Source organism: Triturus cristatus, chromosome 4_1, assembly GCF_964204655.1.
Source record: "Triturus cristatus chromosome 4_1, aTriCri1.1, whole genome shotgun sequence".
NCBI classification, from domain to species: domain Eukaryota; kingdom Metazoa; phylum Chordata; class Amphibia; order Caudata; family Salamandridae; genus Triturus; species Triturus cristatus.
Window position 1 is genome coordinate 62,835,476 of NC_140585.1, and position 15,823 is coordinate 62,851,298.

Below are 15,823 nucleotides of genomic sequence, written 5' to 3' on the forward strand. Positions count from 1 at the left end.
ATTCGGTGCTGTGTTTGGTCCTAAAGCCTGACTGGGAGAGACCTAAACAACCAGTGAGTTCGACATGGTTTGAGGGATGTTTGTTGACATGTCTCTCCAGTAGTTTGCTCAGGAAAGGAAGAAGCGAGATGGGACGGAGGTTGGACAGATCAGTCAAAGGGGCCGTGACGTTCTTACGGATAGGCATAACCTGCGCAGCTTTCCATTCTGACGGGACATGACCCTCTCTTAATGAGCGGTTAAGGAGATATTCAATTGAAGGGGATAGTTGAGGAGCCAGGGTGGTGGCGACTCTGGCTGGAATCATATCACAGACGGACCCAGATTTTACTCTCAAAGTTACTACATCTGCTGAGGTCAGTCAGACCCTCCAGGATTTCGCGATTTAGCGATTTGCAAAAAAATCGCGAAATCGACACTTTTGTAAAAATGCCGCGATTTTTACAAAAGTGCCCGCGAAATCCTGGCATCCAGACCTGCCCTTCTATTGGCCCAGTGGCTCTTGCCATGGGGCCAATAGAAGGGGGGTCCTCACAGCAGGCAGGCGAGGTGATGTTTATCTACACCCCTCACCTGCCTGCTGTGCTGTTCTTTGACTTTGCTGCTGGCTGACCACCTGGTCTCGAGCGGCTGGAGCACTGGAGCATCATCGTTGGACCTGGACCTGGTGTGGATCGTCGTCTCCTCTCGGTGCAGGTAAGCTGCTGCTGTGGCTGAATTGTTGGGGGCCCGCCGCGTGCCCAGTGTGCGGCGGTCCCTCAGGTGGCATTTCTGCCGGGGCCCGCTGCACACAGGGCACGCGGCGGGTCCCGGCTGCCATTTGTTTGTGAAAATTTGTGTTATTGGGGGCCCGCCGCACACAGGGCACGCGGCGGGCCCTCAAGGGGGCATGTAAAAAAAAAACAAAGTTTGTTGGGGGCCCGCCGCACACAGGGCACGCGGCGGGGCCTCAAGGGGGCATTTTTTGAAAAATAAGTTTGTTGGCGGCCTGCCGCGTGCCCAGTGTGCGGCGGGCCCTCGGGTGGCATTTCAGCCAGGGCCCGCCGCACACAGGGCACGCGGCGGGCCCCGGCTGCCATGTTTAAAAAAAAAGTTAGCTGGGGGCCCGCCGCACACAGGGCATGCGGCGGGCCCCCCCGGGGGCATTTTTGGTCAAATAAACGTTTGTTGGGGGCCCGCCGCGTGCCCAGTGTGCTGCGGGCCCTCAGGTGGCATTTCTGCCGGGGCCCACTGAACACAGGGCACGCTGGGGGCAATTTTGTTATAAAAAAACTTTGTTGAGGCCAGCTGGTCATGCGCACAAGGGGGTTCTGTGGTTTTTAGAGCAGCGTAGTGGGGGAGGTGCCATGGGAAGGGCTAGCAAAGCCAGCTGGAACTCCTTTTTCTTATTTTTTCTTCTTTTGTAGAGTCCCGGAGGGAAGAAGCTGCTGGTTCAAGAGCCGGTGCAGAGAATAGGTAAGTTTTGTCCCCGCCGCGTGTGAGGTGTGCGGCAGGTCCAGGTGCCATTCTTTTGAGGCCGGCTGGTCATGCGGGCCCAGGGGCACAAGGGGGTGCTGTGGTTCTTAGAGCAGCAAAGTATGTATGTGTTTGTTTGTAAAGCGCACTGCTGCCGAGGCGTCGTGGCGCTGTAGACCGCTGGGGAACCCGTCCTGGCTATCCCTGTGAGATGGTCCCTCCTGGGTATCTCCAAGGTGAAACCAGGCATCCCCGGCGAATGTGGGGGCCGTTGTGGAGATGAGGCAAGCTAATGCCCAGAGTTGCCGAGTGTGATCCCTGGTTAGAGTAGGCACCGAGGCGAGAATTATCGAGTCCGCTGGCCCTGGTCCACGACCCTGCCACGTCGGGAATTGAACCCTGGTCCTGGGCCGTCCTATGCTTCCGGGTCTGCTGCCTCTAACCAGTAAGCCACACTACTCTAGTGGGGGAGGTGCCATGGGAAGGGCTAGCAAAGCCAGCTGTAACTCCTTTTTCTTCTTTTTTCTTCTTTTGTAGAGTTCCAAAGCGAAGAAGCTGCTGTTTCAAGAGCCGGTGCAGTGAATAGGTAAGTTTTGTCCCCGCCGCGTGCGAGGTGTGCAGCAGATCCAGATGCCATTCTTTTGAGGCCGGCTGGTCATGCGGGCCCAGGGGCACAAGGGGGTGCTGTTGTTTTTAGAGCAGCGTAGTGGGGGAGGTGCCATGGGAAGGGCTAGCAAAGCCAGCTGTAACTCCTTTTTCTTCTTTTGTAGAGTCCCGGAGGGAAGAAGCTGCTGGTTCAAGAGCCATTGGGCAGTCTGGCAACTAATGTATGCTTTCTGCTGCACAGAACTGGTAAGTTTTGGTTTCTGTATACTTCCGGGGAGATGAATACCACATATGCTAAATATTTGTGAAGTCCTACTTGCGATGGGTGGGAGCGCTGTGCATGGTTTGGTGATGGGATACTGCGGGATCATGTGTGTTTCATAATTGTAATTTTGTTTTTTGTATTTCTTGAGGCTGGTTTGGGGCTGTCTTGGGGTTTTCCCCTAGACTCCCGTTAAGCACTGTTGGTCCCCGCCTCGAGTGTAAACGCCGGGCATATGTGCTCCTACAACTTGTACACATTTGTTTCGCGCTGTTAGGTTTCACTTTCTTTGCAGGTGGCTCATCCTTCCCCTTCTTCCCGTTTTTGCCCAAATGTGATTTTTTCTTTGTAGGCACTTTGGGACACGGTTGTTTTTTGGGGGGGAAACACTTTTGCCTTATGTTTTTTATGTTTACCTCGCACCCCCACTGCCCTCCATAGACTAAAAGTTGCCTAGCGGAACCACACAAATGTGCCATTTGCCTTCGAAGGACCTCTGCCTACCTGTATGTTAACGCGCCATGTATGCAACTTTGCTTCAGAGTTACATGCATTTCTAACCACGTTTAATCTACGTTTGCTTAACTTTCCATCCAACAACTGCAATGTCCTTTTCCCCTTTGGAACACATCTAGTAACACCAAATATATTTGTAGGTGAGTAACGCAAGTGTGCCACAAGCCAGAGATCTTTTGGATTCCAAGCGGCCAGCAAGCCACCAAAACAAAAGCACGATGGAGAAGTTTATGCAGCCTTTGAAGACAGTGAAGCACCGATCACATCTACCTACCCATATAACTGCAGCAGATCGGGCCAAAGAGTACATCGCCGTGATGCATGCTGATGGTGGTGTGCTGTTTTGCAGTGTGTGCAATGTGGCGGTGGACCACATCCGGAAACACACAGTTGATATGCATGTGAGGTCCCAAAAACACTTGAAGCGCTGTTCAGATGATCCAGAACCTCACGCTTCGCCAAAACGTGCCCGTCAGATGACTGTCAACTCACTTTTCACAAAGAGTACAGCTGCCGGTGCATCAAACCAGGAAATTATAAGTGAGTGGGTCAATGTCTGCACAGCGCTGAACATTCCGCTGAGCAAAACCGACCACCCTGTGTTGCGCAAGTTTCTCCATGAGCGAGTACGAAATGGTGGAGCAATACCTAGAAGTCATCAGCTTCAAGAACGTTATCTCCCAGAGAGATATATAGTAGCAAAGAACGAGCTGAAAGAACACTTGCAAGATCAGAAGATCAGTGTTATATTTGATGAAACACCTGATGTTGAAGGGCGTTGTGTATTGAATGTGTTATTTGCAGTGGTCTCTGCGCAGGGTGGCCATAAGATCCACACCCACCTAGCAGACACAGTGTTCCTCTCACAGTGCAACCATGGGACTGTAGCGCAAGCAGTTGTGAAGGTGCTCACAGAGTACATATTGCAAAATAAGGGGGGCACCCGATATTCCAAACGCATCTGGGTGAAAAAACTAACAACAGACAAAATGATGCGACGGAACAGATCAAACAGATGTTTCTTTCATAACATGAAGGATACCGTAAATTACTCCTTCACAAAAAATTACTTATATGTTGAAATAAATCATCCATTAATTATACCATTGTTCGGACACAGTTTCGCTCGATAAATCTCTTTTTATCCATATATCAAGATGATTTCAAATATTCATCTCATACAAAATTGAATAAGCAGCAGTCCATTATTCAAAAGAACAAAAAAACATACAACACAAAGGACATTTAGTCACTTCCTTATTCCCCTACAACAAATATATATATAATGGATGCAACCATTATTATCATAGGCATTCCATATCATTAAAGTCGCCCCATGGGACAGTACTAGGGAGAGGGAAACGGTATTTGCCCCCAATCTAATTTATTGGTACTGTCTCTCTCTTGGTTTGAAAAAAGGGGTTTTAAATTCTTCCGGGGCTCTTAATACAAAACAATAGTCGACGCGTTTCAGCCCAGACGCGTTTCAGCCCAACTCGCTTGGGGGCCTCATCAGGACTAGGGTCTATAAGGATATATCTCCTGGCGCAATATCAGAATCCGCAGCAATTCCTAAATTTTCTTTGAAGAGCAGCCAATAAACTACGGCGAGAACACAAATCAATTATACAAGCAGCCACAGTCAGTACACTGTGTGCGGGGCCAATGTCTCCTTTCGTCGTATGAAAATCTATTACTGTCTTGCATCCTATGTGGAAACTCGTAGTCCCTGGAAAAGGCGTGCTTACTCTCTCTCGAATGCAGCTCTCCGTGCGGGAACCGTCGACTATTGTTTTGTATTAAGAGCCCCGGAAGAATTTAAAACCCCTTTTTTCAAACCAAGAGAGAGACAGTACCAATAAATTAGATTGGGGGCAAATACCGTTTCCCTCTCCCTAGTACTGTCCCATGGGGCGACTTTAATGATATGGAATGCCTATGATAATAATGGTTGCATCCATTATATATATATTTGTTGTAGGGGAATAAGGAAGTGACTAAATGTCCTTTGTGTTGTATGTTTTTTTGTTCTTTTGAATAATGGACTGCTGCTTATTCAATTTTGTATGAGATGAATATTTGAAATCGTCTTGATATGTGGATAAAAAGAGATTTATCGAGCGAAACTGTGTCCGAACAATGGTATAATTAATGGATGATTTATTTCAACATATAAGTAATTTTTTGTGAAGGAGTAATTTACGGTATCCTTCATGTTATGAAAGAAACATCTGTTTGATCTGTTCCGTCGCATCATTTTGTCTGTTGTTGGTGCTCACAGAGTACAGCATAGCCTTTCAGTACGTTATTTCCTTTAACACTGACAATGCGGCATACATGCTCAAGGCATACAACACTGTTTTGAGAAATCTGTACACAAACTCCATACATATCACCTGCTTGGCACACATAATGAACCTTATTGGAGAGTCATTTAGGAAGCCTTTTGTGGAGCTAAATGCTTTCCTCCTGTACTTCTTGCGCATCTTTTACATGGCCGGGAGCAGAAAGAGAAGGTACCTGCACCATCTTGCTGAGAACCATGGGATGGAACCACGGATGGCACCTGACCCTTGCAGTACCCGGTGGAATTCTTGGTTTGCTGCTGTCCAGTACCATTGCAAGCATTTTGAGACCTATGCTGGGTTTGTTGAGTCTGAGATGCAACTCAGCAAGTCTCCCCCAGATTCCCTTGAAAATCTGCAAAGGATTTTGAACAGCGACCAAAGAAACTGCATTAAAGTGCAATTGGACATTGTGGCCGAAAAATGCCAAAACATTTTGCATCTGATGGACTTATTCCAGAGTCAGACACCAGTGACAATGAAGGTGTATGATTATTTGGAGGACCTTCACATAGACCTAACAAACAATTCAGTCCTCACTCTGGAGTCACTACAACCATTTCTACAGACCACTGCAGGGGCTAAATTAAATCTGACACAGAAAAAAAAGATAACAGCCCAGCTCAATCAAGCTTTTGAAAATTCTCTGGAAAAGGCAGGCAAATACATGGGGGAGGTCTAACCGGGCATTGGGTTCTTGAAGCAAGTGCGCCTTTTCAATCCTGCACGACTCTGCATCCTGCCCAAGGACAAGAGTGCATATTCTGCCATCCCTGGTTTCAGCGAAATTCCCGATCAGGAGCTTTGCCTCTACTTTGAACATGTAGGCCCAGAAGCAGTACAGGCATCTGTTTCTGCGGTGATTGACACTGACCTCTTTTGGAGTGGGATGGCTGACCGCATTTCAGTCCTTTCACAGCTTGCAGCTGTGTACAAGGACTGTGTGACCAGTTCTGCAGATGCTGAAAGGAGCAACAGCATCTACAAAATTATTTTGTCAGCCAGACAACGGTCCCTCTCAGAGCAATCCATCCGGGCATTATTGTTCTTGCATTATAATCAGCAGCACAATATTGGGCTACATTTGGACTGCTCAGAAGAACTACAAGATTAACACGACAAGCATACAGGTTCCGTGGGCATTTATTCATTAACAGGTTTATGTCCTATATGTAGTCTTGAAGACAAACAAAGGTGCCAATTCCGATCCGGTAAAAACCGGGTACGAACCGTCGGACGGAGCCTTTTCTCCGTCCGACTCGTACCCGGTGCGAAATCCATCCGAAAATGCAAGTACGATTCATACGGAAACACCATTTCCGTACGATTCGAACAAAACACCGACCGAACAGAAACTAAACACAATTCCGATCCTGAAAGGAGCCGACGTGACGTCGGTACGCATCCAGCCTACGTTTCACGAACCAGGAAGTACGATTCGAACCGACGTCATCCCGCACGGAAAATATTTACCGGCTGCCAAAAACTGCCGGGAAATCAGGACGACACACGCAAGGAGCAGCTGGACGCGACGAACAGACATGGACCCGAACCTACGTGCCATCCCTGCCCTCCTAGCAGTCCACCTGGCGTACAGGAACCGACGCAGACGCCGCAGAAGGTCAGCACAACAACCAGGGGCAAAGGGGGGGGCAGGGGCAGGACACACAACACCAACACATGGTACCAAATCACACATGGCCTGGACATACCTGACCATCAGGGCCTGGTCACTTCCAGGGGGTGGGGGCAAGGCCAGCAACGCAAGCGTCCGCCACAACGGAAGTGGATGGTCACGCGAACCGGTACGTACCCTACCCAGGCCGCAAGAGCGTGGGTACGGAACGTACCACGCGTCCCCCTACGTCACTCCAACAATAGCGGTACGGCCCGTACCCACGTCAGAAAGGCCTTGGTACAGCTCGTACCAGCATTGCTGGGGTCATGTAGGGGTACGCGTGGTACGACCCGTAGCCACGCCCCCAAGGCCTGTGTACGGTGCGGACCCCACGGCCCGCAACAATGGTGGGACGCACCGTACCCACACACCAAAGGCATGGGTACGGCCCGTACCCAGGCACGCAGAGCGTGGGCAGGGGTATGTACGGACCGTACCCCCACCCGTGGAAGTACGGCCCGTACCCCCACCCGTGCATGTACGCCCCGAACCCCCACTCGTGTATGTACGCCCCGAACCCCCACCCGTGTATGTACGCCCCGAACCGCCACCCGTGTATGTACGCACCCAAGCGCCACCCGTGTATGTACGCCCCGAACCCCCACCCCACCCTGGTATGTACGCCCCGAACCCCCACCCGTGTATGTACGCACCCAAGCGCCACCCGTGCATGTACGCCCCGAACCCCCACCCCACCCTGGTATGTACGCCCCGAACCCCCAGCCGTGTATGTACGCACCAAACCCCCACCCGTGTATGTACGCACCAAACCACCACACCAGCCGTGTATGTACGCACCAAACCCCCACCCCAGCCGTGTATGTACGCACCGAACCACCACCCGTGTATGTACGCACCGAACCCCCCCCCAGCCGTGTATGTACGCACCGAACCACCAGCCGTGTATGTACGCACCAAACCCCCACCCGTGTATGTACGCACCTAACACCCACCCCAGCCGTGTATGTACGCACCGAACCACCACCCGTGTATGTACGGACCGAACCCCCACCCCAGCAGAGTATGTACGCCCCGAACCCCCACCCGTGTATGTACGGACCGAACCCCCACCCCAGCCGTGTATGTACGCACCAAACCCCCACCCGTGTATGTACGCACCAAACCACCACTCGTGTATGTACGCCCCGAACCCCCACCCGTGTATGTACGCCCCGAACCGCCACCCGTGTATGTACGCACCCAAGCGCCACCCGTGTATGTACGCCCCGAACCCCCACCCCACCCTGGTATGTACGCCCCGAACCCCCACCCGTGTATGTACGCACCCAAGCGCCACCCGTGCATGTACGCCCCGAACCCCCACCCCACCCTGGTATGTACGCCCCGAACCCCCAGCCGTGTATGTACGCACCAAACCCCCACCCGTGTATGTACGCACCAAACCACCACACCAGCCGTGTATGTACGCACCAAACCCCCACCCCAGCCGTGTATGTACGCACCGAACCACCACCCGTGTATGTACGCACCGAACCCCCCCCCAGCCGTGTATGTACGCACCGAACCACCAGCCGTGTATGTACGCACCAAACCCCCACCCGTGTATGTACGCACCTAACACCCACCCCAGCCGTGTATGTACGCACCGAACCACCACCCGTGTATGTACGGACCGAACCCCCACCCCAGCAGAGTATGTACGCCCCGAACCCCCACCCGTGTATGTACGGACCGAACCCCCACCCCAGCCGTGTATGTACGCACCAAACCCCCACCCGTGTATGTACGCACCAAACCACCACCCCAGCCGTGTATGTACGCACCAAACCACCACCCGTGTATGTACGCACCAAACGCCCACCCGTGTATGTACGCACCAAACCACCACACCAGCCGTGTATGTACGCACCAAACCCCCACCCCAGCCGTGTATGTACGCACCGAACCACCACCCGTGTATGTACGCACCGAACCCCCACCCCAGCAGAGTATGTACGCCCCGAACCCCCACCCGTGTATGTACGGACCGAACCCCCACCCGTGTATGTACGCACCAAACCACCACACCAGCCGTGTATGTACGCACCAAACCCCCACCCCAGCCGTGTATGTACGCACCAAACCCCCACCCGTGTATGTACGCACCAAACCACCACACCAGCCGTGTATGTACGCACCAAACCCCCACCCCAGCCGTGTATGTACGCACCGAACCACCACCCGTGTATGTACGCACCGAACCCCCCCCCAGCCGTGTATGTACGCACCGAACCACCAGCCGTGTATGTACGCACCAAACCCCCACCCGTGTATGTACGCACCTAACACCCACCCCAGCCGTGTATGTACGCACCGAACCACCACCCGTGTATGTACGGACCGAACCCCCACCCCAGCAGAGTATGTACGCCCCGAACCCCCACCCGTGTATGTACGGACCGAACCCCCACCCCAGCCGTGTATGTACGCACCAAACCCCCACCCGTGTATGTACGCACCAAACCACCACCCCAGCCGTGTATGTACGCACCAAACCGCCACCCGTGTATGTACGCACCCAAGCGCCACCCGTGTATGTACGCCCCGAACCCCCACCCCACCCTGGTATGTACGCCCCGAACCCCCACCCGTGTATGTACGCCCCGAACCGCCACCCGTGTATGTACGCACCCAAGCGCCACCCGTGTATGTACGCCCCGAACCCCCACCCCACCCTGGTATGTACGCCCCGAACCCCCACCCGTGTATGTACGCACCCAAGCGCCACCCGTGCATGTACGCCCCGAACCCCCACCCCACCCTGGTATGTACGCCCCGAACCCCCAGCCGTGTATGTACGCACCAAACCCCCACCCGTGTATGTACGCACCAAACCACCACACCAGCCGTGTATGTACGCACCAAACCCCCACCCCAGCCGTGTATGTACGCACCGAACCACCACCCGTGTATGTACGCACCGAACCACCACCCGTGTATGTACGCCCCCGAACCCCCACCCCAGCAGAGTATGTACGCCCCGAACCCCCACCCGTGTATGTACGGACCGAACCCCCACCCCAGCCGTGTATGTACGCACCAAACCACCACCCGTGTATGTACGCCCCCTAACCCCCCCCAGCCGTGTATGTACGCACCGAACCACCAGCCGTGTATGTACGCACCAAACCCCCACCCGTGTATGTACGGACCGAAACCCCACCCCAGCCGTGTATGTACGCACCAAACCACCACCCGTGTATGTACGCACCAAACCACCACCCCAGCCGTGTATGTACGCACCAAACCACCACCCGTGTATGTACGCACCAAACGCCCACCCGTGTATGTACGCACCAAACCACCACACCAGCCGTGTATGTACGCACCAAACCCCCACCCCAGCCGTGTATGTACGCACCGAACCACCACCCGTGTATGTACGCACCGAACCCCCCCCCAGCCGTGTATGTACGCACCGAACCACCACCCGTGTATGTACGGACCGAACCCCCACCCCAGCAGAGTATGTATGCCCCGAACCCCCACCCGTGTATGTACGGACCGAACCCCCACCCCAGCCGTGTATGTACGCACCAAACCACCACCCGTGTATGTACGCACCAAACCACCACCCCAGCCGTGTATGTACGCACCAAACCACCACCCGTGTATGTACGCACCAAACGCCCACCCGTGTATGTACGCACCAAACCACCACACCAGCCGTGTATGTACGCACCAAACCCCCACCCCAGCCGTGTATGTACGCACCGAACCACCACCCGTGTATGTACGCACCGAACCCCCACCCCAGCAGAGTATGTACGCCCCGAACCCCCACCCGTGTATGTACGGACCGAACCCCCACCCGTGTATGTACGCACCAAACCCCCACCCGTGCATGTACGCACCGAACCTGCTATAAGAATGGGGTGTGCAAAACACCCCCAGCAGTGCCCAGACACAGGAGGGGTGGGTGCAGGGTCCTCCCAGCAGTGCCCAGACACAGGAGGGGTGGGTGCAGGGTCCTCCCAGCAGTGCCCAGACACAGGAGGGGTGTGTACCTATCACTCCCAGCAGTGCCCAGACACAGGAGGGGTGGGTGCAGGGTCCTCCCAGCAGTGCCCAGACACAGGAGGGGTGGGTGCAGGGTCCTCCCAGCAGTGCCCAGACACAGGAGGGGTGTGTGCCTATCACTCCCAGCAGTGCCCAGACACAGGAGGGGTGTGTACCTATCACTCCCAGCAGTGCCCAGACATCGGACAATATACCCCATCAACAAGTTCAGTGACCTACAAGGGTGATACCCCAGATGCAGGCGGAGCCATCGCTGAGCCAGCATGGCTATATTGAAAGGCAACCCTCACACATCCAGGAAATGTAGACACAGCACAGCACAGCATTTGGGAGACACCCTGCAGGAAAAATGGCCTGGGCCACAGAGGACGGAACACACCTTGGGACAATGTCACCATACAGTGAGAGCAAACATGACCAAATACCATTTGCAGAGACCTTTGTGATGGCACGCAGATGGCAGGGTACACCCCATGAGCAGCACACTCCAACATTTCACAGACCCCTAACACATTATCACCACCCCAACGCAGGGAGCACCAGCACCAACAGCAAGTCCAGGAAAGCATCAGTGTGCAAAACAAAAAGAAAAGGCTTTATTCAGCAGGAAAATATATCAGAGAAAATGTCCACTATGTACAAGGGCCATGGGCCAGCCCAGCAGCAATGTCCGGGGGGGGGGTACACATCGGGACGTGTGTCCCCTAGCTTGCCTGCACAGTTCACAAGTCCATTTCATCCACAGAAGAGGGGGCATCAGGGGGGAGGGTGGAAACAGGCACCGCAGGGACAGGAGGGGAAAGGGTAGGTGTTGTGGGTGCAGGGAGGGATGAATCTGCCACAGGGGGGGTGCCAGCGCCAAAGGTGGAGGACAGAATGGCGCTGCACACGTCGGCAAGTTCCCCCAGCGACTCCCCCGTACCCAATCCAACCACAGGCCCCAAGGAGGGGGGGGGGGCAAAGGGATGGGTCGCAGCGCCACTGGGGGAGGGTGTGGACAGGGTGGGGGACTCAACTCCCCTGGCCGGGTCCCGCCTCCACCGCTTGCGGGGTGGTGTCATCCTGGGGCTGGGGGGCACACTCGCAGTGGATGATGCTGTCACTGACTGTTGGCCAGGAGAGCTAAGGGGAGTGGATTTGGAGGGAGTGGGTTGTGTGGAATGCGGACTCCCACTGTGGCTGCGTGTTCTACGTTTCCCCCCCGACCCAGTGGGTGTGCCTTCCTCACCCTGTGTGTGCGTGACAGGAGGTGTGCGCTTCGACTTCCCTGGTGGTGTGGTGCCTGTGTCTGTTGGGGTGCGTGCACGCTGACGTCTGGATGTGCGTGGGACAGGCACGGGAGTGGGAATTGTGGATGGGGCAGGGGTAGGGGGTGTTACGCAGCGCTGCAGGAGATCCAGTGCTGCAGTCAGTGTGGAGTCTATGGACCTCAGCAACTGCCGTTGGTCAGACTGCGCAGCCGACATGCCCTCCATGTATGCCTCCATCTGGGTCAGCACCTGGGTGTGGGCATGGAGGACATTTAGCATCGCAGTCTGACCAACCTGCAACTGCCTCAGGATGTCCACAGACTCCGCACTCACCGCAGCAGTGGTGACAGGGGCAGGGGGTGCGGTGCCTGGCAGGAAGGAGACATGTGGGGACCGAGCACGGAGGGAAGGGCCACGAGCATGTGGGAGGCCGGTGATGGAACCTGAGGTGGCGGGGGGATGTGGAGGGCTGCCATCAGCTGGGGGGGCAGACTCCGCCACCTCTGGGAGCTCAGCCTCGGACCCGTCTGCGTCATAGTCTGTGTTGGCAGTCAACAGGTCCTCCGCCTCACTCCCTTCGGCCTCCGTGCCACTCCATGTGCCAGACAGGACAGCACTGCTGGTACTGGTGCTCAATCTCTCCTCCCGGTCCGTGCTAGTGTCTCCTTCCGTGTCCCCCGGCGATGCTGTGGGCAAGGTGAAGAGACAGGAGAAAATCAGACACCTGTACACTTATGTCACATGAGTCAAATATACATAGGTCACATTGCATAGCCTGAAAAGCAACAGGAGTAACACCTACAAAACAATGTACACATGTAGGCCATGGAACACACAGTTTTTCTACCCACCATGCCACTGAGACACAATGGAGATCATGACACAACAGCAAATCACTGCACCTGAAATTTTAGAGAGGAGTCAGCCTCTGGGGACAAATGTGCACAGCACCTGCACCACACTGCGTCGTCAAAAAGGGATGAGCATGAATCATATCCATTTACTCTTGCCGCATGCTGCAAAGGCAATACATGAAACCAGGCCACACATGACAGGGTCACTGCACCTTGAGCGTATGTCCAGTCAAACATCACACACAGGCTAAACCCAGCAAGGAGGATGAAGCTTCTGACATGTAGGCCTTGTACGCACAAACCACCCACACCTGAGACAATCTCATTGAGACGGAGAAAGTATGTACACCTCTTACTCTGGGATGGAAACACATGGCCTCCACTAATTCATGACTGTAAACACACAGCCCCTGGTGGCCATGTCCACACATCATTGACAGGCAAACATCATCAGATTGTCTCAACAACACACACAGGTAATGCCCACTGTGAGTATGCACAAGCAAAATGGGTCCCCCTGTACAGTGGACACATGTAGCAACCTGTAGGTCCTAACAGTTGAGCCCAGGGTACAATGCCACCCTACGCAACCCATGGCAAAGACACAGTGAATGGCCATATTGTTGGATGACGCACATGATACCTAGGAAGAGGTGCCCCAGGGCACAGTAGTGCCCACACTCCTCCATGGTCCAGGATGGACATGACTGCAAATTAAGCAACCGTCCCTGCACTTAGCAGGCCTCCCACTCAGGCACATCATGTCAGAGGGCACACAATTGGACATGCATGCTGGAAGGCTGTACATTTTGGAGACACACCCCTATGTCGTGATTCACAATCAGTGCCAAGTGACATGGACACCACAATGACTGAAATTGGCCATGGCACACGCAAGGTCCCCATACCTGTGGCACATCACCCCCACACATGATGCTGATAGCATAGGGCACCTGCATGAACTGCCTGCATAAATAACCTTGTGCAAGAGTGGCGACAGACCAGGGAACACATTGCAAGGAGGGGAAGGGAGGGAGTGAGAACAGCACTGTGCTACTTTGTGGAGAAGTTGACGCACTGCACAATCAAACCCTGGCAGTGTATCCATGCAACTGCACACTTACATTGGCTGGGGACACACAACTGACACACATGTACCTACCCCCTTCCTGCTGCTGCCTCTCCTGTAGGCGCCTGTCCATATCGGGGAAGACCACCGCCAGCACACGCTTCTGGATGTGGGTCAGACGACGGCGGCCACGGTTCTTACGGCTCTCAGGTGAGTCCCCCAGCAGGAGCCGTGCAATCCTCCTCGTCCAGCACCGGATGTCCTGCCAGCGTTTCCTCACCTGAGACAGGCTCCGCCTCCGACCCTCTGTACCCCTCACGGCACTGACGGCTTCCCTCCAGATCTCCCCCTTGGCAATGGCGCCTACCTGTGAGGATGCAAAAGAGAGAATACATTAATCCACATGAGCAAAGACACAGAGACACACATATAGAACAATCCTCATTATGAACAGGCCATGGTATGCATGCAACTAATTGCACCTTTGTCATAGGGACATTATCCACTGTGGAAGGCCAAATGCACTACGTGCCAGTGGAAGCACACGGGTGGCATGAGGGGTACCACACACTCACTGACCAGGGATCACACTGTGCCTCACAGGCTACACCAGGATTATGTACAGCACCTCACAGCAGTCACCTGCCCCAGCACACTGATGCTACCTCAGCAGAGTACACAGACACACACAGGTACAGGACAATCACATGGCATTGCCAACTGCGGGTACACACCTCACTCTGCCCATGTGCCAGTAGACGTGGGTGTCACAGGTGTGGGGCTGGCTCAGCACGGCATGCACACAGCACTGCTCCCTGCTCACATCCGATGGCCAGGCCATATCCATCCCTCATGCTGCTTGTGTGCAACACTCCCCATATGCACTCACCCACATGACAGGGGACTAACACACACACCAATGTGCAGGGGACGAACACGGCCTTTGGACACTCACAGCACAGGTACACTGAACAAACACACATCCATGGGTACTGACACCTGTCACACTGGGGGGAACACAGGATCACATCAGGACTGTGGAAACAACATCCCCAGGAGGAGTATGCAGGCAGAATGTGGCATGCACCTTGCATTCATTGTCACAGTAGGCACTATGCAAGTGAGGAGTGCACACAGGAAACACAGCATGCTCTGCATGGGTGACATGAGGCCTTCCACACCCTGGGACCCACTCCAAACAACAGTGCATGTCTGTCACACATGGACACAATGCCAGAAGTCACTGTCACACAAAAGGGGCACAGTCAAAGCTAGTGGAGTCTGCACTCACCTGAACCCCTGGTCGACCATACAGGCTCTGGAACTGTGGGAGGATCACATCTATCAGGGCAAGGTTCTCCTCCTGGGTGAATGGCTGTGACCTCTCCACAGTCCTGGACATGGTGCCAGAGGAATCACTATCAGCAGCAGTGGTCAGGGATGAATGGATGTGCAGGCAAGTGCTCTCTCATGGGACCTGGCTGCCTTATATATGCCTGGCTGGCCTGTTCATGTATAGGAGTACAGATTGATTGGTCAGTCACATTAGCATCCTACGTTTCATCCAATCCCTTCAAACCTACCCCAGTGTGTGGCTTTGCATGGTTTCAGTTTTGATAATGATGTCAAGTCAACATCCACATTGCAACAATGTAGATTCTTTCAAACTGACTTCTGCTGTGCACCTGGTGCTCAAATTCAAAAATTTAACTCAGTCTCCATGGCAACCATCAGGCATTTAGGCCCTTATACTTGTCCCTCATGTGTC

The 15,823-nt window shown here is 54.1% G+C and overlaps 1 protein-coding gene across 1 annotated transcript in view; it reads left to right on the top strand.

Moving 5' to 3' along the window:
* Positions 1–15,823, top strand: part of LOC146839525 (uncharacterized) — a 133,050-nt gene that overhangs the window by 12,734 nt on the left and 104,493 nt on the right. Inside the window, exons 2-4 of the mRNA XM_085651579.1 lie at positions 1,407–1,455; positions 1,993–2,041; positions 2,226–2,307. Coding sequence (XP_085507705.1) covers positions 1,407–1,455; positions 1,993–2,041; positions 2,226–2,307 — 180 coding nt within the window. The remainder of the gene's footprint in view (positions 1–1,406; positions 1,456–1,992; positions 2,042–2,225; positions 2,308–15,823) is intronic.